Consider the following 23,384-nt stretch of genomic DNA (forward strand, 5'->3'; position numbering starts at 1 on the left):
AAAATGGGGGGGACAGTGTGTTGGGTGGGAGCGTGTTTGTGCGAGCGTGTGGAAAACTTGGCGAAAATACATTAAAAACTTTCCCTGACGCATTTTCTGCGTCTCTAACCAAGAGAGACTTTAGACTTGGCCAAGCTCGACAGAGCCAAAAATAGTTGCAGTTGCAGTTGCAGTGGCTATAGCTTCTGCTTTTGCAGTTCTTAGTTTGTTGCCACATTGGCTTTGTCCGAGCTTAGGAAATGGTGTGAAAACTTCCATTAAGCACTGCGGAAAGCGATTTCCATTCGCAAATTACTGGGTCCTCGCTTAATAAACTTGATCGAAATTAAATTGTTTGTCCGCATACCCCAGTCAACCGCATTTTGGGGAGCATGACAATAAACAAATGAAGACTTCAATGGCAGCATTTTGTAAACAAAGTTGTAAACAGGTTTTGATTTCTTTTTTTCGCCCCTCGAATTCTGGGAACGAAGGTCGTCCTGTCGGCATTAAAAAGGGTTCGCTGCCTTTTCACAAAGCCTAAAACTTTGTTTAATATACTTTTTTTGTTCGAGCCGCCTTAGTTGCTCCCGATGCCGCTGGTATTACACGAGTAAATTGCTTGTGCTCATGTTCGCTGATGTTGCCGCGGAGCGTTTATGAAAACGTTGGCGGCACTCGGCGCGCAATAAATCAACAGTGAACGGACAATCCTGTGAAGTCAAGTTGAACAAGCGGATTCAACGTCAGCTTCCGGCGAGTTCGGTCGAAAAACAGGAACAGCTGGCTGCCTTCGTTGACCGAAGATTAGCATACTCTTGCCGGACATCCATTTGATTGCATTTTTCAATTCAATTTTAAGGCAATCAAGTCTTTTCCTTTGAATGTTTTCTTTAAATTTCATTACCAGGTTTTGGAAATTGTGTTATTTTGGCATTTATATTTTCTATTCATTTCAGAACCAAAAGAAATTAAATCTGTGAGCAGGCTTTAAAAAATTCAATACTTAGTTCATTTTATTTCAGTTTATTTTTTTAACAAAGAAATACATTTTCAATTAAATTAAATTTAAGTCCACAGAAATTGAGAAGATTAAAAGAAAATATAAACAATAGTATTTGATGCCCATTAACAATGGAATACAAACTGTTCAACGAATTTTATATTTCAATGAAATTAATTTCTCTGTGTTCTCACTGACTGAAAATTTAATTCACCAGTAAGTTTAATATTGAAATAATAATATAAGTATTTATTGATTGTTTGATTGATGGTATATTGCAACCAATAGAATCCTTATAAAGAGTATAGAAAGGCAGGCAGCGAAAGCCGAGCCCCGTCGACGATGTCAGCTGATATGGAAATAGCACCCGGCCCTCGGTCCACAATTTCCCCTCGGCCGGAAAACTCACGGCTAACGAACTAAAGGCACGGGCATAAATTACCCGAGGAAGCCTGCTTCGCGTGGAGTGGCGCATAATGGAAGCCAAGCGCCGGCAAAGTTATTTGCCGTAACTGTTACACTTTCAATTTTGAGTTTATGGGTGCAGCCGAGGAAGAGGATGAGGAGGAGGAAGTGGGCCGGAATGCCACCAGCAGCCAGTTTTTGCGTGGGCACTGACAGCGCGGTTCCAGTCTGTCAATTACAATTAATGTGGGCGACTTGGCTTAGGGACAAGTTTGTTTTCCAGCCAGCGCATGCCTAACTGCCGCCACCAGGACATGCACCTCCCCCTAGAAAAAGTGTCCATGGAATTTTCGAGAAAAACTAGTTGGTAAGAGTAAACTAAGAACCGAAGAAACTGAATAGTTTAAAATGGAGTGCAAAAAACTACAATCAGGTATATATAAAAATATATTCCGAAACGATGAAGACATTGAACTTTATGGTTTAAAATTTAATCTGATTACTGATAACTTTTTATTCGCGAATAAATTAAAAATTATTGATTTTTATCAGACAAAAGGAAATGCAGCCACACATTTGTAATAAAAGCAAGTATTCCTTGATTTAAACGACAACCTGAACGACATTATCAATATTTTTATCCAAAAACAAAAAGAAAGCAGAAGTTATCTTAATTTAAGATAAAAGATGAAATAAAATTTTTTGTTATTTTCGGTGTCTAATTGCCAAAAAATCAGACGAACAGATTAAAGAATGGAGTGCAAAAAGTGTGGTAAATTAAGAGGTTGTGTATTACTAATCCCAAACGATATTCCGAATGGATTTTTATACAACAGATACCACCAGCAATGCCGGTGACCACAGGATCGATCCGACTAGAAATGTGATGGACCTGAAGCCTGAAACCACCCTGGAGATGGAGATTGAGGAGGCTCTGTCCTCCAGTAGTGCCGACGACACCCCGCCGGGAATGATTGTGGTGGAGACCCACATCAGTTCCTGGGAGAAGGTGATATCCCAGAATGTCCCTGCAGCGGATGCGGAATGTCCCGAACTGCCGGCCTGCTCCGTTTCGCTGGGCCTCAAACCGAATGTCCAGTTTCAGAAGCTGACGCCACCAGTTCATCCTCTGGTCAAGAGCACCGAGGCAGCTTTGGCCGCCGCCACCTGCTCCGACTATGTCACTTCAACAGCAAAGCCCTCTGCCACGGAATCCATTGCCACATTGCGTCACTGCATCGATGGAGCCACTCAGTGCAACAACCTGGGTTACGAGTCCGTTTCCAACGATTCAATGCCATCGATTGGATCGCTGGTCTGTCGCATTTGTCACAACGCCGATAATCCTGAACAGTGAGTAAACGTTGCAGGTCTCAGCAGTGGATATATTAATTGGGGCACTATAGAAAAAGGATTACCCTGTCTGTTTTCATTATAAATAATTTAAGCTACAAACTAATTAATTTTTATAGTAGTAGTTACTTTCAATAGTTTTCACTTCGCACTTGCTTAATACTCTAAATAATCGTTAGTAATTAACAATCATATTTTGTGTTGGATTAGGCGAATATGCCCCGAGTTAAATTTACTATTAAAGGATGCCGTAACTTCCATTTAATTACGAACGTGCAGCCGCAAATTGCGCAAGAAATTAATTGCACGGCATTTAATGTATTTAGTGCCGAGCCCGCGAGCGAATGCATTTATTTATTTTAATTATTAAAATTAACACTGCAGGCTGTCAGTTGCCTCCCACTTTACCTCCGTTCCCCGTCGAGCACGTTATCCCTGATTATCTGGTTGACTGTCGTTTTAATTCCCTGATTTTTCATTGTTGAAGCTGTTTACCCACCCACATACCACACACCATCCACCACCCACCGCCCACCGCCCACTGAAACTTCCGCCCATTCCGCTCCGATTTGTTTGCAGACTCGTGTCGCCCTGTTTGTGCAAGGGCTCGCTGACATATGTCCACGTGCACTGCCTGGAGCGCTGGATTAGCACCTCGCGCTGCACCACCTGCGAACTGTGCCAGTTCCAGTACAACACGGAGCAGACGCTGCGGTAAGTTAAGGAGCACACTCGGAGAAAAACTAGACACTTAAATAACAAAAAATTATAATTCAATTCACTGGTCTAATAAGCTTAACTATCCAAAATCCACGAGCAGGAAATGTAAATAGTACAAATATATTGAACAAAATATAGGTATCCCTCACAAATAATAAATTAAAACTGATTTTCAACCTTAAAAATTTTAAGATTTATAAGTTGACTACAATTTTGTAAAAATTTAACAACAATTTTACCATAATAATTTTCAGTTATTATAGTTAAATTTATGCGAAATAGATTTCCAGTTTTCAGATCATATAAAATACTTATCAAAATAAAAGTTATTTTTGCGAGTGTATTAAGCAGATGGCTTTTGGCTGGTGCCACTCGAAGCGGCAGCAGATGAAAGACGCCTGCGGCTCAGATCTTTTTAATCAGCTGAGTTGGCGTCGGCTTTGTGGCTCTTCCTGGCTGTTTGGCTGTTTGCTGCCGCCCTGCTCCCGTTTCTGTGGCAGCCAGCACCTCCGTCTAATTGCCGCAGCAGCTTTGTTAGCGGCTTTGCGTGTTCGGGCGGACTGTTCAGCTCTCCAGCTTCCGTTGCAGGTACACCTGTCTGCAGTCGCTCCGCCTGTGGTACTCGAGGGCCATGAGTCGCAGGGCCCTGCAGGAGGACTGCCAGATGTTCTCGCTCCTGACTCTGGTGGCCTTCGGCATCATCGGCACCCTACTGGTGGGCATCCAATACTACGCCCTCAACACCCACTCCTGGGGACTCAGCAAGCTGTGGACCAAGTCCTGGATGCTCTTCTTCCTGTTCATGACGGTGGTGTAGATGTTCGTCCTTCCGCTAACTCGCCAACTAATGCCCCCCGCCCCCAGATAACCGTCTACTTTGCCAACATCTACATGCTGATCAAGTCGCAGCTGACGCCCTGGTATCGGTAAGATCACTACTACAAACTATTTCTCCAATTTCCTCATACGATAACTAGAATAATTTGTATACCTTTGGTTGTATTATTAAAATTGAAAAAAATCGTCCAAAAATTAAGAAAAATAGAATAAGAGAGAATAAGAATACAAACGTTTAGAGATATTTTTAAAAATTGTAATATTTTATAAGATCTAAAATCCAATTTTTGTTTCTTTCTCTTTTTAACCAGCTGGTGGCAGTCTGCGCGGGACATAAAGCTCATCCTGGAGAACCGACGGCCCTTCCCCAATCCGAGCCGCGTGCTGCGGTCCTTTCCCTTGGACACGGCGTCGACGACAGCCTCCATGTTCACCCACCACGATCAGCTGGAAGTGCCGGTGACCAGCAGCCCACCGGTCATCTTGATCAGCTCCAGCGAGGAGGAGGTGGCCCCCAAGTGGGGAACCCGCATGGACAGCGAGGCACTGGCCGCCGCGGTGGCAGCCACTGTGGAATCCATTGCTGACGCAAGTGCTCGTGAAAGTGACAATCAAACCGAGCAGCAGCAACATGAGGCAACACAGCAACAGCAACAACAACAACAACAGCAACCGGAAGTTGACATCTGAAAAGGGCAATGACAAATACTGGACTGGGTCTCGAGGGGATTAGGAGTAACCCACTCCTTCGGACCGGGCAAGTAATTAAGGCTCAAGGGCAAGGACTTCGCTGGGCTTTCGTTGTTTGCGTGTCATTTGTTTAATGTAGTTTCGATGCTTTTAATGAACTTTTTCCCGATGAGAGCTCGAATTAAACGGCTAAACTTGAGCTGCTGATGATGTTGAAGGGCGCCGAGGAGGAGACGAGGCAACTCCTGTTCTAGTTGCTCTTCCTTTTCCTGTTTCGGTTCGTGCCTGCACTTTGGCTGCTTCCTCCGAAGGCGCACAACTTCCGGTTTCCGGCCTTCGCTTACGGCCTTCACTCCCCCTTCCCCTCTTCACCCCCCTCTTCCACCTTAAAGCGGGCAAATTAAAGCTGATAACACGGACGCACGACGCTGATGGCTGAGCCAGTCACGTGATTGATGGCTCATAAATTAGTCATTTCGCCAAGGCACCAGTCTATTTCAAAGTGTGTGTGTTGGTGTGTGTGTGTGCGTTGGTGTGTATTTTAAGGGGGGTTGGGGGCACTCGTTAAGGCTGGCAACTCCCACAGGACGCTGCTCGGTTGTCGCCTGTCTTGTTTGGCCATTTTTCTCCCAGCCTCGAGTGCAGCCCCGAAATCACCCGGTAATTTGGTCCTATTTCCCCCGTATCTTCCCATGCTTATCCCTAATTCCAGCTCTCCACACTTCCCCCTTTCTTTTCCATGGCCTGCCATTTAATAAAACAGCACGAGTCCTGGTTGCTAATGCACACTGGTTCAAGGACCCGGCGAAGTGCCTGAATTTTGAATGATTGGACTATCTGTCACCAGTTCGCAGCACAACGCCGGCTCCGGCTGGCCGAAAAGGGCTAATCCTGGCCAAGAGAATTGAGTCGGCCGGCCAGCAAGCCGGCCAGCCGCCCACCTAATGTGCCAGTGATGTTGACATATTAGGCCAGCTATAGCAACGTTCTCGTTTGCGTACGGGCCATATTTGGCAAGGGGTTAACAACCCACTGCGACCTTCAATCATTTGGCTTTTCGACTAGACCAAATCCCGAACCCGAAACGAAACGAAACAAAACAGAACGAACCGGACCCCAATGGTTTGGCAATCACGGCCGGAATGATTGAGTGCCTGCAAATCCCAAGCGGAATTTTCATTTATTTTCCACAATTTCCATATGTTAAGCCATCGACTTTGGTACTCTGCCTTCGGGGCATTTTCCAAGCACAACGCATTCAACAAAATTTGGGCATTGGAGAAAGTAAAGAAATTTAGTTGTATTTTTAATATCTATACGCTGGTTTTGTTTCTTCTTTTTTAGTGGAAATATTTGATGTAATTTGTCCTAAAAATAGACCTGTGGGTTTATACTTGGAGCAAAATAAATAAATGATTTAATACAACATGGCCTTGTTTAACTTAAATAAAAATATAAAGGTAATTTGAGCAAACAGTTTATTCCCGCAGGAAGTAGCTCAGATTTTTCAGATTAAACTCTCCATTAAAAGTAGGTTATGAACTTTTAATAAATTGGCGTTCTTATATATATTTTATATATTAAATCATACGTTTGTTTTTTTTAGGGTTTTAATTTTAAAAATTTTAGGGAAAGGGTAATCAGAGTGTGGACTGCCAGCTTAACATATTCCTTTAGAGTTTTTGATTCGTGCAAACTTTCTACTTACATCCTTATCGCCGAGCCGCTCCACACGGCAGTGGAGGAATCCGGTCTGGCCGACGGTTACGGTCAAGTTGCGCGGCACATCAAAGTCGAAGTAGGGCAGCAGATTCGAGGGCGAGATGGTCGTCGTTGTCGTTGTGGGCGGCGTGGGCGCCATTGCTGCGCTGTAGCCTAGAAATACAAAAAAAAAATGGCGGAGATGGAGGTCAGCGGAATGGTGCGAAAGCAGCGGCATAAAAACTTGTGCCAAATGGAAATTTATTTTCATTTTCATTTGCACATACGTAGCGGCGTATTGTTGGTTTTAGCCGGGTATTCAAAATGCCCCGAGCCCCAGTTTTGCCACAACTTTTGGTTGCTGCCAAAGCCCTAACTGAAACTGAAAAGTAATAAAATTCGCATAAAAATTCTGCTGGAAAACGAAGCAGAAAAACAAATAAATGAACGCTGAGAGGGATATGTTTGAGTGTGGCACAAAAAAAATCCTCAACAAACAATTATACTTTCTTTTTTATTTCTTTTCGACGTTTGTTTGCTGGTGCGTGAGTTTTTGAGGAGTGTGCCAGTGAAGTGCTAGAGGTCTTCAAACCTTGCTCATATGAGGAATCGATGCCTTGTCTACTTAACCATAAGCATGGCTCACCCAAAGTATGAGCCATGTCAAAATGTCGGAAACCAAAGATACATTTTTCAGCATTTTTATGTCTTAAATTACATGAACTTATTTATACTGTCAGAATTATGCAAGACGAAAGATAAAAACTTCAGCATTATAAGGTTTTTAATGCTATTAAAAAATATGTTTTCCTTTAAAATTCAATAAATTTGTATATTAATTTAATTTGTAGAGAAAAAATATGACTTTAAAGGGGAAAAAACCTGTGAGTAAAAATATCTTGGCTTTCTTTGCAGATCAAAACAAAACTTTTTCTTTTACTTTGATGACAAAAATACAAAATCAGAGAACATTTTCCTGAGCATAAAGAAGTTATCGAGCAAATTATATGCGCGATTGTGTGTTCTTTTGTTCTCCGCCAACCCAAAAGATGCTAATTGTGATGGTAAAAATGTTTTCCGGTCATCAGCACACTTTGGCAAGTTTATGGCCACGGCGAAGTTGGCTCACTAAATATGTCAAAGCTGGACAAAAGTTGTGCCCCAAAGTCCACTAAGAGCCAAGTTAGATAACGGCTCGGTGGGTGGGAGCCAGGAAACGGTTGAACTAAGTTCATCAATACGCAACGCGGTGGCAGATGGGGCAGGCTCAAAGGGAACAGCCAGCGAAAAGTTTTCTACATCAAAGCCCTGTACAAATCGGCGCAGATCGCATGCAGCCAACTGGAATACGAATAATTGAATGAGGCGACTTGAATCGAGCTCCTGCTGCTCCTGCTGCTGCTTTTGGCGTCAGTTTATCGAACTCTCGGAGCTGAACTCTAACTGGCAGCCAGGAATCAAGGATCCCCCTCCATTGCCCCCAAGACGAAGGAAAACTGCTGTTGCACATTTCCGTTTCCGCACGCGCTCGAACAAAAAAAAGTAAAAAAAAGACGACGAAAAAAGGAAGTGAAAACTTTCGCCAGGGCACGCACACACCCATACACCCACTCACACACACACACACTCGCCACACGCACAACCACAGTTTCACAAAAGACGTACGCAAACTTTTCACATGCGTAGCAACGTGAAAACACGAATCGACTCCACCACATCGACGTTGGTGGGTTGGTTGGTTGGTTGGGCGGTTCGCGGGATTCGTGGCTGCCGGGACATGACAAATTTTACGATTTACTTTTTGAAAAATTTTCGAACACAAAGTTAAATTTAATGCGCACCCGCAACATTTGCGTACGTGCGGCTTTCCATCTTCGGGCAATATGCAAAACATTCCATCGTAGATAATAATGTAAGAGGACCATCGGGGAAAAGTTTCGTTCGTTAATCGAAGCGGAGTTGCTCTTTTGCCAAAAAGTTAATGTAATGTTCGGAAAAGTTGGGGAAACATAAAAAAAGATTTGAAGTTCATTTTTATTAGCTTGGAGTGCGCTTTCCCTGCTTATTTCAAGTTGATAATATGTATTAATAATCTGGGTTATTAAGCTAAAATGCATATTATTTTTACAGCTAAGAAAGGATAACTTCAAAAACTTACAATCTAGTATATATTTAACCCATAATAAATAAAATGTTTTACTAATTGTTAAGACGCAATTTCTTTGGTGTAATCTTTTAAACCTTATATTAAAGAAACGGGTTTGGCTTCCCAGCATTTTTATGGCAAACTTAAAAAGAGATTTTCCGGAAGAAGTTCCCTGAGATACCCTACCCCACCAAATCCCCCACTGCGATCCACAGAGATAGGTGGCCGGGTATCAAAAGCGAAAATTAGCTTAGAAATGTTGCACGTATGCGTGCGTGGCGCATAAGCGGCGTGGAAAAGCGTGGGAAACTCGCCGAGCGGAAAACGCACATCGCCATGGCGAAAAGAGGGGAACAGGAGAGGGGGGCTAAAACAGAACTTAATTTATTGTTTATCAGCGAGCATGCAATTTATGGCCACCACTGAAAAGATATTCACACAAATTTTTGGGCCCTGCCCAGTCCCGCACATTTTGTGTGCGATGGGGAAACCTTGTGCTAATTTTAAGTTTATGCATGGAAAATTTGCTCACGCTGTGAAAATTAACGATGCGGCTGTTGGGAAATGCCAGGCCCAACTTGTCGAAGCCTCCGATTTGCTGTTAGCCAGTTTGTTTGCCCCGTCAGTTCGGCCCACTTTGGCTATCGATAACACAGCCAAAACGACCAAACGGCAGCTGGCGGCTGTCAGATTTTGGATTTTGGCTTTAAGCGTGCGCTTAATCAAAAACGCTCAGCGCCTGCAAATTAACATGATGCATGGCGTGGCCGAGGGGTCCTGCCCCTCTAAACTGTCGCCCCAAAAGCCTCCAAGCTGCGGTTAAAGGACCAAAAATATTTGCCGACTTTTCAACCCGAAAATTAGCAAATGTGGTGGAAAATGTTTGTGGTTTTGTGGGGGGTTAGCGTGGCATAACATATGCATATTTATGGAGGCGCTTTGCTTGGGACATAAATCGAAATTACCGAAAATCGATTGGTCTGCTATTAAATCAAAGCCGCCTTAATTGAGCATGAAATTTAGTGTAGGTTGTTCAAAGAGCTTTGAAGCGTTTATTTTAAAAAGCCCATGGGATTACTCTAGTTGAATCTTTTAAGCAAAAAGAAAACACTTCACTTTTTTAATTAAAAAAGTGGTTAACTTCAACAATTATGCTTTGAGTACCATAAATAAACAAACATAATATGCATTTTTTGGACAGACATGTGCATTTCTATGGAATAAAAACAGATACTTTTGTTTACTGTTGATAACTGAAACAGTCAAGTAAAAACAAGCGTTTTTTGTAACTTAACAAATTAAAAGTCAATAGCAGATTATCATGTTTCCCGATTTCTGTTTGCTTTACTTTTGTTGGCAGAAGATGATGGTAATATTAAACGTAAAGATAATGAAGAAATTAAAGTGTCAGTGCTCTTGTTCTCTTCGTGAACTGCAAGGACCTGCCTTTGGCCTAGTTAATCTCAATTGGAACCTGACATCAGCATGTGAGCAAAGGCAAAGTTGAAAGCTAAGACTCTTGGAAGAGAAGCGAGGAGGCCCTGGATTGTCCATGATCCCGGGCACTTAAGGTTAAGTTGCACTGACATCGCATTGAAGCCTTGAGTGGCAGTCGATGCACTCGACGGGGCTTCTTCCTCCTTCTCAACTTGGCCCACAAATGTCTAGACGATGGGAAGGGGGATGAGGGGTAAGTAAGGGGGAGGGGAAGGTGGTATAGACGCAGCTTGAGGTCCTTTAAATATGCTGAACTATCGATTATGCTGGCTGAGTGTTTCCGCTTTGGCTTCGAGCGAGTACATACAGCTAAATATTTGCGCAGCAAATTGCTCCTGACACTTTGCCACTCTATTTGCCAAGAAAAATTAAATCAAAATGAAATTTGACAGAAAAATACTGAGCATTGAGCACATAATCAGAAAAGTTCTGTTTGAATATGCACAAAGTAACCAAAGCGGAGTCAAAGCCAAAGAAGTCATTGGGGCATAGTTTATTCTCTTTTTCGGGATGGATATTTTTTTAGCAAATTGAAAGCAGACTTTGCCTCGCTGGCTTGCTTATCCCTTGGCGGCAAAGTTTTTTGTGTCGTGTGTCGCCATTTTTATGGCCGACAATGTCTGCTCCTCTCCGCTTCCCCTCGCTCCCCCAAGCCATTTCATCACTCAGTTGGCATTATAAGTGCCGCATTTGGAATTTATGATTATTTTTCTTTCGCTTTTCCTCCGCCGCCGCCTTCCTCCTTTCATCCACAAGTCGGCTAATGTGGTCATATGAATTCTTAAATACAAATACGCATACAAATCGGGGCAAACTATAAAAACAGGCGGTCATGACTCACAATGAGGCACGATAAGTGAGCGCGGCGACATATTAGGCCATCATGTGTGGAAAACTGTGACTTTTGGCAGCGTTCTGGGCAAACAAAAAAAAACTTCGTTAGACAGCGCCAACGATGTCGCATTTCAATGAGCATAAAATCCCATGAAAATGTTGCAAAGATGAACCAACGCATCCCCCGAACTCCCCCACTCTTGCAACTTTTCTGCGTGCCTCATTTAAAAAACCGCCCGCTCGCATTTGCATGCGCATCACATGTCACACAGAAAAACCCCCGAAAAAAAGCTAGGAGGAAAAAAATTGGAAAAAAATCGGAAACGAAATCAGATAACGCCCGCTGAATGCTGCGACAAGTGACGGATGTGTTCTCGTAAATGCTTCGTCGAGAGGCGATATCGTTGGCCAAATGAAAAATAAAAGTCAGAAATTATCTGAAATCGGTTTAAGGCGCCGCAGCTCAATCAAAGGTGGCAAAGCAATGTGTTTTCGTTTTTTTGTTATATATGTATAGCTATAAGAGTATCTATAGCTATTCCTTCTGGATTTTCCTCCTTGTTGAAGAACACATGGTGCAACCTCAAGCGTGTTGACAGCGCCACCAGCACACATAATCATTTTCTAGGGGCCACAACTGCTGGCGTTGGCAAGTTCCCACAACGAGATTCTCCAGCTGAGCTCAGCAAGTTTCGCCTTGAAGTGCGCTTCACTTAAATACAGACATTAATCGGAGCTGGGGATCTGCACCTCCTTGAGCTCGCTCTGTTTACACTCTCCACTTGCTGGGGCACACATACTTTATGCTCGAAATCGATTTGACTCCATCGCCACCGTTTCGCCTCCGTGGAAAGTGCAATCGAAACGGAACGCAATTGTAAAAACAATTTCAACTGCTTTATTGTTTGTGAATGAAATCCTATATTGGTTAACCGACAAGGAATAAATGTTGTTGTTGTTGGCCCACTCGTTGCCTCGCCTCGCCTTTCGGAAAAATTGATTACACTTAATGGCGAAGATAAAACCGTAAAGCCTGACCACACGGCGTATGTGTAATGTTCGGGCAATTATCATTGGGCATATTGCAGGCCATCGCTGGCAAACGCAGCCATTTTGCCCGATGCCATATTTCACTTTTGCCCTGCATCGGAGTCCTCCGGCTTCTGTCCTCCGATGCTGGCAATTTTCTATTAAGTTTGCCTCCATTCTGTCGATCCGAGTGCTCAGACGACAGTGTGCGCACTTAGGCGCGACAATTAATTTATGGCCTAGACGCTTTGCCAACCCATAAATTATGCCTGCGAATGCCAATGTGAAAGGGAGAAGGCCAACGGAGAGGTGGAGCGGAGTGGAGCGATGCCGGCTGTGCCCAATAATTGTACAACGCGGCGTATGAGTAACGAGAGTTGATAAACAGGAATGTTACGCAATCATTGACATCATTACGCAGCTAAATGGCAATCGAAAATATGAAAATTTGACTTTTTAATGTTGGAGAAACTATTTCTATAAAAGAAAATAAAGTAAACAGGGAAAAGTAAAATTAAAATTATCAAAATAGGGTCAGCAGATCTATGTTTTAATAAAAAGAAGTACAAATATGTTTATGTTTAGAAAACAAAACAACCTGCTTAATTTTCTTAGTTAAAATAAAATCCTCCTATATTCTTAAACATAGTAGTTGCCATCTGAAACTCCATTTCAACCTTCTTTGCAGCTGAAAAGTAAAACCCAGAAAATACATAATATTCGCTTTCCATTGGATATATTTTCCGAAAAGAAAACTAATTTATTTAAACAGTTGCTTTTTACTCCATTCACTATTGAACGAAGTCTTTGTTGTCGGAAATAAATGTTCACTATAAAGCCGTATTAAGGCACATAAATCGAAAACTTTTGTAGCCACCCGCTGCGATATCGTGTTGATTAATTACCCGCCGATATGCTAACACACAACTGGCTGTTCAGGCGGCGGCAGTGACAGGGTTGGTTACATTGGAGCTAATTGCGTACTGATTGAACCGGCAGATCGGGCTCAAAGCAATCAGCACTGAGTGGAGCCAATTTGAAGCCACAGAGTCTGCCGTGGCAGTCGAAGCCAGTTTAAGATAACCCGACAATGACATAGTTTCTGCTTTCACCGGTCTTTGCCAAGCCCAATAAGGAATCAACTCAGCTGAACAAAGTGTTCTGTGACTGAACAATAAACAAGTCCTGGCATTGATTTCTATCTTGGCAGACTTTCCATTTGTGTCCTCTCTCTCTTTCTGGCGCTTTTGTTAAATTCCCTTTAAGTTTTTGGCCAAAAGTACGAGCTTGCCTTGAAAATTTTCCGGTTGACTTCAAAGCAGAAATGCAAAAATGACATTCACAACTAGTGCCCCACTCAAAACGTGGCTGAGTCCTGCAGAAGGGCGGTGGTTTCTGTCAAGGGCCAATACCAAATTGTATTGTATGCAGGCATTGAACTTTGCCGAGTTTAGCCCAAGTGAAACTGCCAACGAGGAAACAATACAATACGGGCCACTATTACGGGATCTGTGTGAGTGAGAGGGCAAAAGTTAAGGCAGGCGGCAGGACCAGGACACAGAAAACAAAACACACTCATACACTTACCCACACACACACACTTTCATACTTGGGCAAAAAAGTACTGCAGACTTTTGGGCGACGCTTTTATGGTTATCTCTGGTTGCTGTTGTTGTCCTTGCCATGGCTGACTTTTTCATGATTATGTGCCTCATTGCGGAGGGGGATAACACAGATATATACACACATACATATATATAGAGCGGGAGTTTTTGCTAGCCGCTCTGATTTAATTTAACAAAATACCGCCAGCTAGGAACTCTGGCCTTTGGGCCATTGCCATTTGGTCAATTCCTATGCGAGTGTTGTATCTCTGCGCGGCTCACTCGCTTTCCCTCTATCTCACTCGTTGAGGCAGTGCCCTGTCATAATTTAGCACATTTTATTAGCCGTTTTTGCTTGGTCGATAAGGCCAGTCACTCGTGCACAGAAATAATACTATTGAAAATGTTAAAGCCCATAGGATTTCTTTTAAATGAATTGTATTGAGTCATTGAACTGGTAAAACTAAGATCAATTTGATTTCAGGCAACCATTTTTCACACTAAATTTTTTCCTATTCACTTATGTAGCTTTACAATATTACACTCTTCTCAAAATAAAACCAAAGTAAAAACATCTCTATAAAAGGAATGTAAATAATTAATGGTGTCATTAAAAAGTTTTCCAATTATTTGTATTACTTCTTATGAAAACATAATGTTTATTTCGCATATTATTCCCTTGTTCTCTGTGTAGCTCCTTTCCCACTGAAAGGACATCTGACGTAGGTCGCGGTAGTTGTTGGTGTCGCCGTAAGGACACCCACATGAAATTAGGCTACCCCACTCGCCGAGAAGTTGATCGCTTCGTGTGAGTGATTTTTATGGCATTTTTATTTGGACCGAGGGATTTGGGATTGAGGCTTATATTGGACCGCGCCCACTAAGCCTTGTCTAGACGTCCTTCGGCATCCTTAGATGCTCAAATTCTGCTGCTCCTCATTAGTCCGCGATGTTTATGAAGCCTTTGTCGCCTGAACTGTTAAGCACATTAACACTGGGGAAACTTTTCGCCGACAAAGTAAACAACTTACAACGAAACGCTGCATCAGCGAAAGAAAAGCGAGGAAAAATCCCATTTAATATGCATACGCAGGGAAAAGTCCCTTGCGATCCGTGAATGGGGGGAATGCAAATGGCAGTGCCAAACTTTCGTTTGCTTTAATCAGTGCGTAAAATATTCAACTGCAACTGGCAACGCAGCGGAGGGGAGTTTGGGGAAATTGGGAGCTTTTCCTTGGGTCCCCCATCTTGACTTGACTTCTGTCTTTCCTTCGCCATTCGCTGCTCCACTCGCTTTTCTTTTTTTGCTCGTCTTACATGCGCCTTAAAATGGATTTACTGCGTTTGCAGTTTGCATCGCAGTCTCTGCCGCTGACATCCTCTTTTGCGAAACAATAGACTCAGCTCGACTTAAGTCAGCTTGAAGTTCTTCGGAGGATTCCTGCGGCCACGTAGCTGATTCGTTTATTGTGCGGCTTGAATTTGCACATGCTGACTGTCTGTCAGCCAACCGACTGAATAGGGCGAAAAAATTCCAAACAGCAGCTTCTTCGATTCACATTCTAGGTCGCATCCAATGTCTGTTCGTCTGCTCGAATACTTTGGCGTGCGAAAATAATAACAAAATCCCGCGAATAAATTGTAATGAATGGCGCAGGCGTTTATTGAAATTTTTACCGGCATTTTGGCCAGCATGAAAGAGAAATAAATTCTCAAGGCAGACGGGATTAGGGAAAAATTGTCGTGGAGCTGAGGAGAGTGCTTGTAAATGACAGCCATAATTTTACAGTTAATGGTTTGACATAGGCACAAACGCCCAGCAATATAATTATATTGCAAAGTAAAATTCTAAAAGGAAGTCTCGAGCAATTAATGGAAACGTTCGGAGATGGCAAATGACAAGAAATTATTTTTTATTTAAGAGCGGATGAGAAATGTAAAAAAATATATAAAAGTCTGGTTGGGAAAAAATGTTGTAAAAAAATGTACTCTTCTGGTTTTCTTTTAAGTAAATTCGATGACACAAAAATAATATTCTTAGAAATTGTATTCTAAGTTCTTAATTTTTAAATGTTGCAGATGTTGTTCTCCCATTGAAAAGACATTCAAGATTCATGAAAAGATTTTTGGAAGACAATCATGACGTTAAGACTTCAAGGAAATCAGTCTGATGTAAATGCAAATTGATTTGTACTTCATCTTGTGTCGCAGCTATTTTACATATTCGTGTGTTTTTCTAATGGCTGAAAGCGGTTCGTGTTCGCCGGAATTGATTTTGGAACTTGCTGCTTCGTCATTCGGTGGATTTGGGGCAATCCCTTAAATATTCCGCCACAATGAGCCGGCACTTTAAGGCCAAGGCGGTCGAATGCCACGTAAATATATCTACTTACAAAACTCTCAAGTTAATGGTCGACTCTATTGGGCTTAAAAGTCAACAAGTTGGACACCGTTCATCCTGCCACGTCCGAAGGGTCTGGCTGGCTCCGCTGTCCTGTCTTCTATTCAATTTGCATTGAGTGTCATTGTTGGTCGCAACATTGTTGTTGTTGGTGTGGTTGTTGCTCTGGTTCTGGTTGTTGTTGCTGTTGCTGTTGTCCTTGGGTCACAGCACACTACACAATGAACGCATAACGACTCGAACGAATGAAAGTGTGCAAATAAATATGTTTGCTGGAGGAGGGCCAGCCAAAAAGTAAAAAAAACAGGAAAACTGTCAAGCAGGGAGCTTATTCATAGTCCGGTCACAAATTCAACACCTACGCAACTATTGTGCCAATTTGGGGACCCGGAGCTGACCTTTTTTTTATGTGCCACCACCCCCCGAAAACCTGCGCCTGACAATGCATGCAAATGACGGCATTTTTTCTCCATCCCGAGAATTGGAATGAGTGGTGTGTTTTAGCTCTTTGCACAGGAAGAAAATTAATATGTTTTCGCCAACAAATTGGACATTTTTATACTGGGGTGTCCGAAGGAAAATTGTTCCCAGAAAGAAACAAAAATATCAATTTGGCTGCATATTTTTATATCAAGAAAACAATCAATCATTATTTTTCACAAATAAATTCGAAGGGCCAAAAGAAATCAGAGTAAGTTACTGCTACTTTCTTATCGGGTTGCTATTGAGAAACCCTACAAAAATATCTGGAATTTTTCGATATTTTTTCCTCTGCAAAGTTGCCTTTTTTCGCTTTCATTTCGGAACTCGCCCCCAGATGCCTTTGTACTGGGGATCTACTTCATTTTTGGGTTACTTTGCCCGGCTCACTGCTAATGTCTTCACTTTGGTGTGGGTCCGTTGCTAGTCCGTCTGGACGGGAATGGAATGGTCCGCTCTATGAGCTTGTTAGCACCCATAAAAACGGCTGAAAGTGTGCCATTCCAGGAGGCCTTTGTAATTTTATGCCTGGCCTGCGACATCAACACCAAAAGCGGCAGTCGAGCGACAAAGGAAAGCGGAAAACTTTAAGTCTTCAAATGGGGCGACGTGTCGCCTGAAAGGGAATCTGTATGCTAATTCCTGTTGCCGGGCTGCAAAACAAAGACTCTGCTTCGTTTAGCTTTAATGCGTCATAATCAACACAATCATAATTTGCATGAGGCATGCTCCGCATAATTTTCCACATCATTTCCCTGGCAACGGCGATGGTGGCAGCAACTAATATGGCACGGGAGTTGGAAATTAGCACTCTGCGGCTCCCCGAACCGCCTTTCATCTCCGAGATGAAAACTTGTGTACGGCTTATTGCGTTACCCTAAAACCACAAAAACAACAACAACAATGGCAACAAGGACAGAAAACAACATCTATGAGCGAGTGCAACTCATTTGTTTGGGCCACTAATTGAACTGCTTCGCCGGTTCACTCAGCCAAGAAGGCAAGCCTCATTTAACCTCCGGCAGCATAAGGACGAAACCAGATTTTGTACTTACAACAGTTAAATCTTTATGGGTCCTGCGGCCCAGCAACTTTTAATCCTATTCCCCATCCCATGACATCCCCAAAATTCTTGTTGAGTGAAAAGTTTCCATCACATTTGGTTTTGGTTTAGATGCCAATATCAACTGCAAACACTCTTTCAATTAGTTGAATAATCAATATAATATGAGCTTAATTAGGTGTTGTTTATTTCAATGATCATCAAAAACATGCAAAGTGCGCTAATTATGATTTAATAAGTTTAAATTTGCTGGCGTCCGTAAATTAGCAATGCACCACATTTAATAATTAATCAAATGAGCGAGTGTTTTATATATTTTAAATAGAAATTTGCGATGCAAAGCGCTGAAGTCAAATTGTGATGAAGCCGCAGAAGGAAAACCCACTTTAAGTTTGTCTTGGTTGGCTTTCCGACAAAGCCAATTTAACTTGGCCAAAGTAATTGAGTGCAAACGAGGGATTAAAGTCAAACACAGTCAATTTACGCGAGCACCGTCCTTGGCCAAAAACTGCATTGAAAAGTAAGCATTGGCCAAGTAAGAGCTTTTCGTGAGCGATTTCGATTTCGTGTTGTCAACCAATTTTATTGTTTGGCCTGTCAAGGAACTTGATTCAGTCGTGACAACGTGGCGTATGTGTGATTTTTTGATTTATGTATGCTTAACTGCAGTTGGTGGCGCTAATTGATGCACGACCACACGGCGTATGCGTCATATTTGAATAGTTTGCTTAATTATATGTAATGCACAAACGTTTTGCGGTCAGCCTGCCACTGCAACTGCTGTCACTACAGTTTCGGACCGATGTCGAGCACTCAATTGCCAACAGCCACATGAAAGCCGGGTTTACAATTCGAAAATGCCGTGACATAATTTAAATCCCGAATTACACAGCCAAAGGAAATCCCACCAATTTGACTAATACCCGCGATATGCCACCGGTGAACTTGGTCGATCAAACTTGTACAAGTTTCCTACTCCTCCTAAATTCTCTCACCCGCCGCACACAATTAAAGTAAATGATGCTAGGATGAAGCATCTTGTGGCAATATGAGAAAATAAATAACTAGATGTAGATGGGAATTACTTTTGCGTATTTTGTTTTGCATTTTGATGAGTTTTGCCGAGTATCGGGCGCACATCCAATTTATGCCCACGGCTTTTTCCGACTGACTACGACTATCACAAGGACACTCACTCCACTAGGGCCTGCGTTAATGTGCGTGTGTGTGTGTGTGTCTAATATATCACTAAATCGATTTTACGCCCTCATGGAGCTGCGCTTCATCCTTTAAGAGAGTTTGGCAGCTTTAAGCACTGGCCATCACTCAAACCAGCAAACCAGCAGCAAACTGGCCATGAATGCGGCAGGAATTGAATATTTCATTAATGCGCCGACAGGGACAGATGATTGTCACTCAGTCCATGGCCATTCAAATTAGATCTGGGAGCTGGGCCATAGGTATAAATTCCAAATGATTTGCGCTGATTGCGCCGAGTCGTAATTAAAGTTTTACAACCTAATTAAGCTCAGCGAACCGAAAGCGAAGGAATGCGTCGGCCAACTGAAGAGTTCTTCAATTAGGCCACAACGGACAAGGGCATAAACATTTTAATGGCTGACGAAGGGGAGACGATCAATGACAGGCAGTGTACGCATTGCACTGCGTATCCATAAAAGTGACCATTAAGTGACGGAGCGGAGTGTGCGTGTGTGTGTGGGTGTGTGTTTGTGTGTGTAATGGATGTGTTCACATGCGCACACATCCTGCCGACGGAAATGTGGCCTTGTCTTCGGTTTTTATGGCTTTCCAATCAAATAATCACAGCAAACGTTTATCGCCTTCACAGAAACGAAGCGCCCGCAGACACATTTTTATTCATTAGCCTGCTCGGAGTACTAAAAGGACGAAAGGATAACGCCCGCCATCGAAGCCAAAGTTGCGTCCAGGAAACACGAGCCACTGCCCTCGGCTTGAATATCCAAACTAATTACTTGGCTTTTTGAGCAGAAAATGTAATAACATTTTTAGGCCGCAGCGCAATGCAGTTAAAACACCTTCGAGTCCTTTTCCCCGCCCCATTTTAAATGTTGCATACTTTTAGGAGAGCAGCCATAAAATTTCCCCCATTAGCAGGCGCATTGTTGCCCCGGCTATTTCTATGATTAATACAAAACTTATTTATATACATTTTCATTTTTCCTTTATGCTTGTTTTCCCTCTTTTCAGCTTCCTCTGGCCTCGTGATTTACTTATCTTCCTGACTCCGGTTCCTTGGTTTTGGCTCCTTCCTCCTTGCGGCCATTTGAATTGCACTGAGTTTTTTTTATGGCCAACGAAGGGAATTCACTGTGGCATACTTTCTGTGGCTAAATACATTTGGATTGCCCGACTGGCTGGCTCTTGATGCAATTTAAATGATTAAGTATTTTTTCTTCCTTTTTTTTTTGCGCAAAGTGCAGTAGACTTGCGTCGGAAGGCTAAGCGAGAAGTGATTTAAAATTTTCATGAAATTTCGCTCAAACTGCGTGGAAATTGCCGGCTGGCTAAAGTCAATTAAATGGTTCTCGGAAGCGTTTTAAATGGCGAAAACTGGGACGCCTTTAAGCCAGTTTTTACCTTCCGTTCGAGCAGATTCAGTTTCATATTTTTTTTTTGGCCATTTCAGGCCGCCCCAGCGGAGCAGAAGTTCCATTAATTTGGCCCATTCATTAATTGAGTCAGTCACTAATTTATAAGCTGCTGTCGGTGTCCACTTTGTTTCTGATGCCGAGTTTTTGTTTACATTCTGGCAAACAGGACACGACAGGATGTCGAAGGGGGGAAAACGGGGGGTTCAGGCGGTAAAGGAGCCACAGGATGCGGATACTGACAATGGGAAATCATGAAATGTAAACCAAAGGAAAACATCAGCAAACAGCAAAGGAAAGGCGGCAAAAGGACCGAGATGGACAAAGCGAAAAGCTGGGCGCAAATTACATGTATAATCAAGTGAAGAAATACGAGAGCACATTAATAATCCAGATTCATTAGGGCGAAGCCCCAGAGAGCTGGCGGATACACCAAAACAGGCAAAACAAACAAATTGCAAATTGCAGTGGGCAAGCAAGAATCAAGAGGAGTGGAAAAGGGCCAGCAAAAAGGGTGGAAATAGCCGATGCCAAATGGCAAATTGCTTGGCCAACACTTTTCCGGTCTTGAGTGCGCTTTTCGCTAATCTTACGTAACAACGGGTTAAAAAGCGTGACCCTTGACCTCAGGTTACACTTCTACATAAAAAGCAATTTGTAAAGCTTCTGAAAAGTCGGTCTTTTATTCAAAAATACACGAATAAAGAAATTATGGTGTTAATAAATTTAGACGTGCTAAAATCTGATGTAGAATTGTAATTTCAAAATACTCATCTTCTTCTTTAAAATTAAAAATTTTTAACATGTTTACCAAAAGTTATCTCATAATTACCTATTATACTTCTTCATTACAAAACTAAATTTAATAAAATTTATTTAAATCCTCTTAGAATTAAAGCCACAATGTATAAGTACCTTATGCTTTTAAGCCAACTCATGGTCAGGTTAAGCACTAGAAACTATATAAATTCGTGAATGTGAGCGAAACACATTTGCCGTAAGCTCATAACTGGCAAATGGAAATTTGTAGATGCTGTCAAATTTAATTAAACGCCACTTTCGGTGCGGCCCATGAATAATCGAGTGCAAATAAAGAGAAAATGAAATTATTTTGAATTTGTCACTGTCGCGGTTTGTTGGCAGTAAGTGGCTGACAGCTCTGTACCGCTGTGCCCGCTGAGCCTGCTAACCTGGCGGTAACTCCACCTGGCCAACTCGAAACCGCCCACCTGGTTGCCAATGAGACACGAAGAGGCACTCGAAACAAATTGCCACATCCTGGATGTCTCGTCTCGTCTCTTCTCGACTCGACTCGACTCGTCTGGGGTTTGTGCACCTTGGCAACCACAGCAATAACCTCGACTTTGCCGCATAAATCTTCATCAGTCAAAGTAAGTAGAACAACAGAGCAACCATTGCCACTGCCACAGCTACAGCCTTATAGCCTCTGTTGCTGCCACGCCCCCTGCGTCTCATACGCCTCCTGGAAACTCAGGCAATTTACTTGCCCGAGACTCAGTTTCGCTTTCGCTTACGCGCTCGTTTTATTTATTTATTTTATATTGCGTACGGGCTTTAATTAAAATTTATTTAAATACATTTTTTTTTGGGCAATCATTATGCCTGCAAGGATACGCTCAAGTTTCCTTTTGCTCGTGGCTGTGCGAGCGTGATTTATAATGAAAAGTTCACAGTCGCCGGTCGGCGGCGCTAACGAAATGCAAACATGCATACTAATTACATTTAAAACCGTCAGCTAAGCCAAGTTAAGCACGAGAATAAATCCTTTTTGGCTCAAGCCGGCAGCCGCGTAAGGGCAGGCTACATAAAAAATACAAAAACAAAAAAAGAAGCAGAAAAAAGGAAAAATAAAAAATGATTACAAGTGTAGGATGTGTAAAACGGATCTTCCCTTTGTCGCTGGTTGCTTGGCGCGCTTCTCATCCCTGGAAATTATTTGTAAATGCTGTTTAAAGCCGCCGCTGAGAGGCTTTTCTTTTTGCCCGCTGCTGCCATCGCTTTTCCCCGTTCCTCTCTTCGGGCTTATTATTTGCATATTTCAGCGGAAATGAAAGAGTGGATTGGATACTCCTTGGCCGGCGCGTGTGAGTGGCAAGTTCCATTGAATCCACTCCAGAGCGAATCGCAGTTGGGTCAGCGGAAGGAGTTTTCGTTTCGGAATGAACAATCTATGCTAATTCAATACAAAGGCTTGCCCGAAAAACGAAATACTTCACCATATTCGGGGCGCCATGCTCAATCTTTTCCATTCAAGAACATTAAGTAGAATTAAATTCCATCACGCCTGTGATGTGGCTAAGAGGTTTCCCTTGCCGCTCTTCCGCCTTCTTAGCCATCTTCCACTGGCGGTTCTGTTTGCACAGCTTTCTTTCTTCTTTGGCGTTTTTTTTTCGCCCCCGTTTTTAAACAGAATTTCTCGAGCACAAACTTGGCGAGAGTGCTAATGAAATTATGAGAGTGCGTGTGGAATCTTTTTTATGATAATGTATTTAATGAAATGCCATATGGTTGTTTATTAGCATATTAAATATTTACGCTGACAGTTGGGGCAACTTTTGCCACATCACGCATACGCCCCGACTTCAATGGGAGATTTGTTTGTTCCTTGTTTGCAGTATAAAATGTTAATTAGCTGCAATGCCGCTCGGAATCCTGATTCGTTCCCGCTCCATCTGTTGCTTTAATTTTCTATCTGAGCGATTTAATTAACGGCAACCACCTGACATCCGCACACAGCCCAATGAGGATCTCGATGCCCGAGTGCCTTGGCAAATTTGCGCTTGATTGGTTAATAACAGCTGCGACTTTCTCCGCCAGTGGGTGTGTGAGTGTATCTGTGTATCTGCTTAGCAATTACGTGTATGCCTAAGCTATAAGTACACACAGACACGCACCCACTCACACACACACATACGTATACAGTCGCCTGTCAGATGATTAAGCTAAGCAAACATTCACACAAATAGACGTTTCGCTGCTTCACTGCATTTC

General features: G+C 42.6%; 2 protein-coding genes across 3 annotated transcripts in view; one reads left to right on the forward strand and one right to left on the reverse strand.

Moving 5' to 3' along the window:
* Positions 1 to 23,384, reverse strand: part of LOC108095221 (zwei Ig domain protein zig-8) — a 50,320-nt gene that overhangs the window by 14,535 nt on the left and 12,401 nt on the right. The window contains exon 2 of the mRNA XM_017196237.2: positions 6,696 to 6,862. Within this exon, the coding sequence (XP_017051726.1) occupies positions 6,696 to 6,862 (167 nt within the window). The remainder of the gene's footprint in view (positions 1 to 6,695; positions 6,863 to 23,384) is intronic.
* Positions 1,997 to 5,186, forward strand: LOC108095219. Of its 2 annotated transcripts, none has more exons than XM_017196235.1 (6): positions 1,997 to 2,171; positions 2,224 to 2,740; positions 3,320 to 3,454; positions 4,049 to 4,268; positions 4,325 to 4,386; positions 4,609 to 5,186. In XM_017196235.1, exons 1-6 carry the CDS (start codon positions 2,141 to 2,143, stop codon positions 4,985 to 4,987), a joined length of 1,344 nt encoding a protein of 447 aa, XP_017051724.1. In that variant the 5' UTR covers positions 1,997 to 2,140; the 3' UTR covers positions 4,988 to 5,186. The 2 variants fall into 2 exon arrangements, with proteins under 2 accessions (XP_017051724.1, XP_017051725.1); XM_017196236.1 differs by having other exon boundaries at positions 1,997 to 2,159.

Source organism: Drosophila ficusphila, unplaced genomic scaffold (genome assembly GCF_018152265.1).
Source record: "Drosophila ficusphila isolate 14025-0441.05 unplaced genomic scaffold, ASM1815226v1 contig_414, whole genome shotgun sequence".
NCBI lineage: Eukaryota > Metazoa > Arthropoda > Insecta > Diptera > Drosophilidae > Drosophila > Drosophila ficusphila.

What these genes read in the sequence shown, in the direction of transcription:
- LOC108095219 (XM_017196235.1), top strand. Translation starts at nt 2,141, where the DNA reads ATGGAGTGCAAAAAGTGTGGTAAATTAAGAG. An exon ending in AAAGTGTGGTAAATTAAGAG is followed by an intron (nt 2,172 to 2,223) that starts GTTGTGTATTAC and finishes TTTATACAACAG; the next exon opens with ATACCACCAGCAATGCCGGT. An exon ending in AACACGGAGCAGACGCTGCG is followed by an intron (nt 3,455 to 4,048) that starts GTAAGTTAAGGA and finishes CTTCCGTTGCAG; the next exon opens with GTACACCTGTCTGCAGTCGC.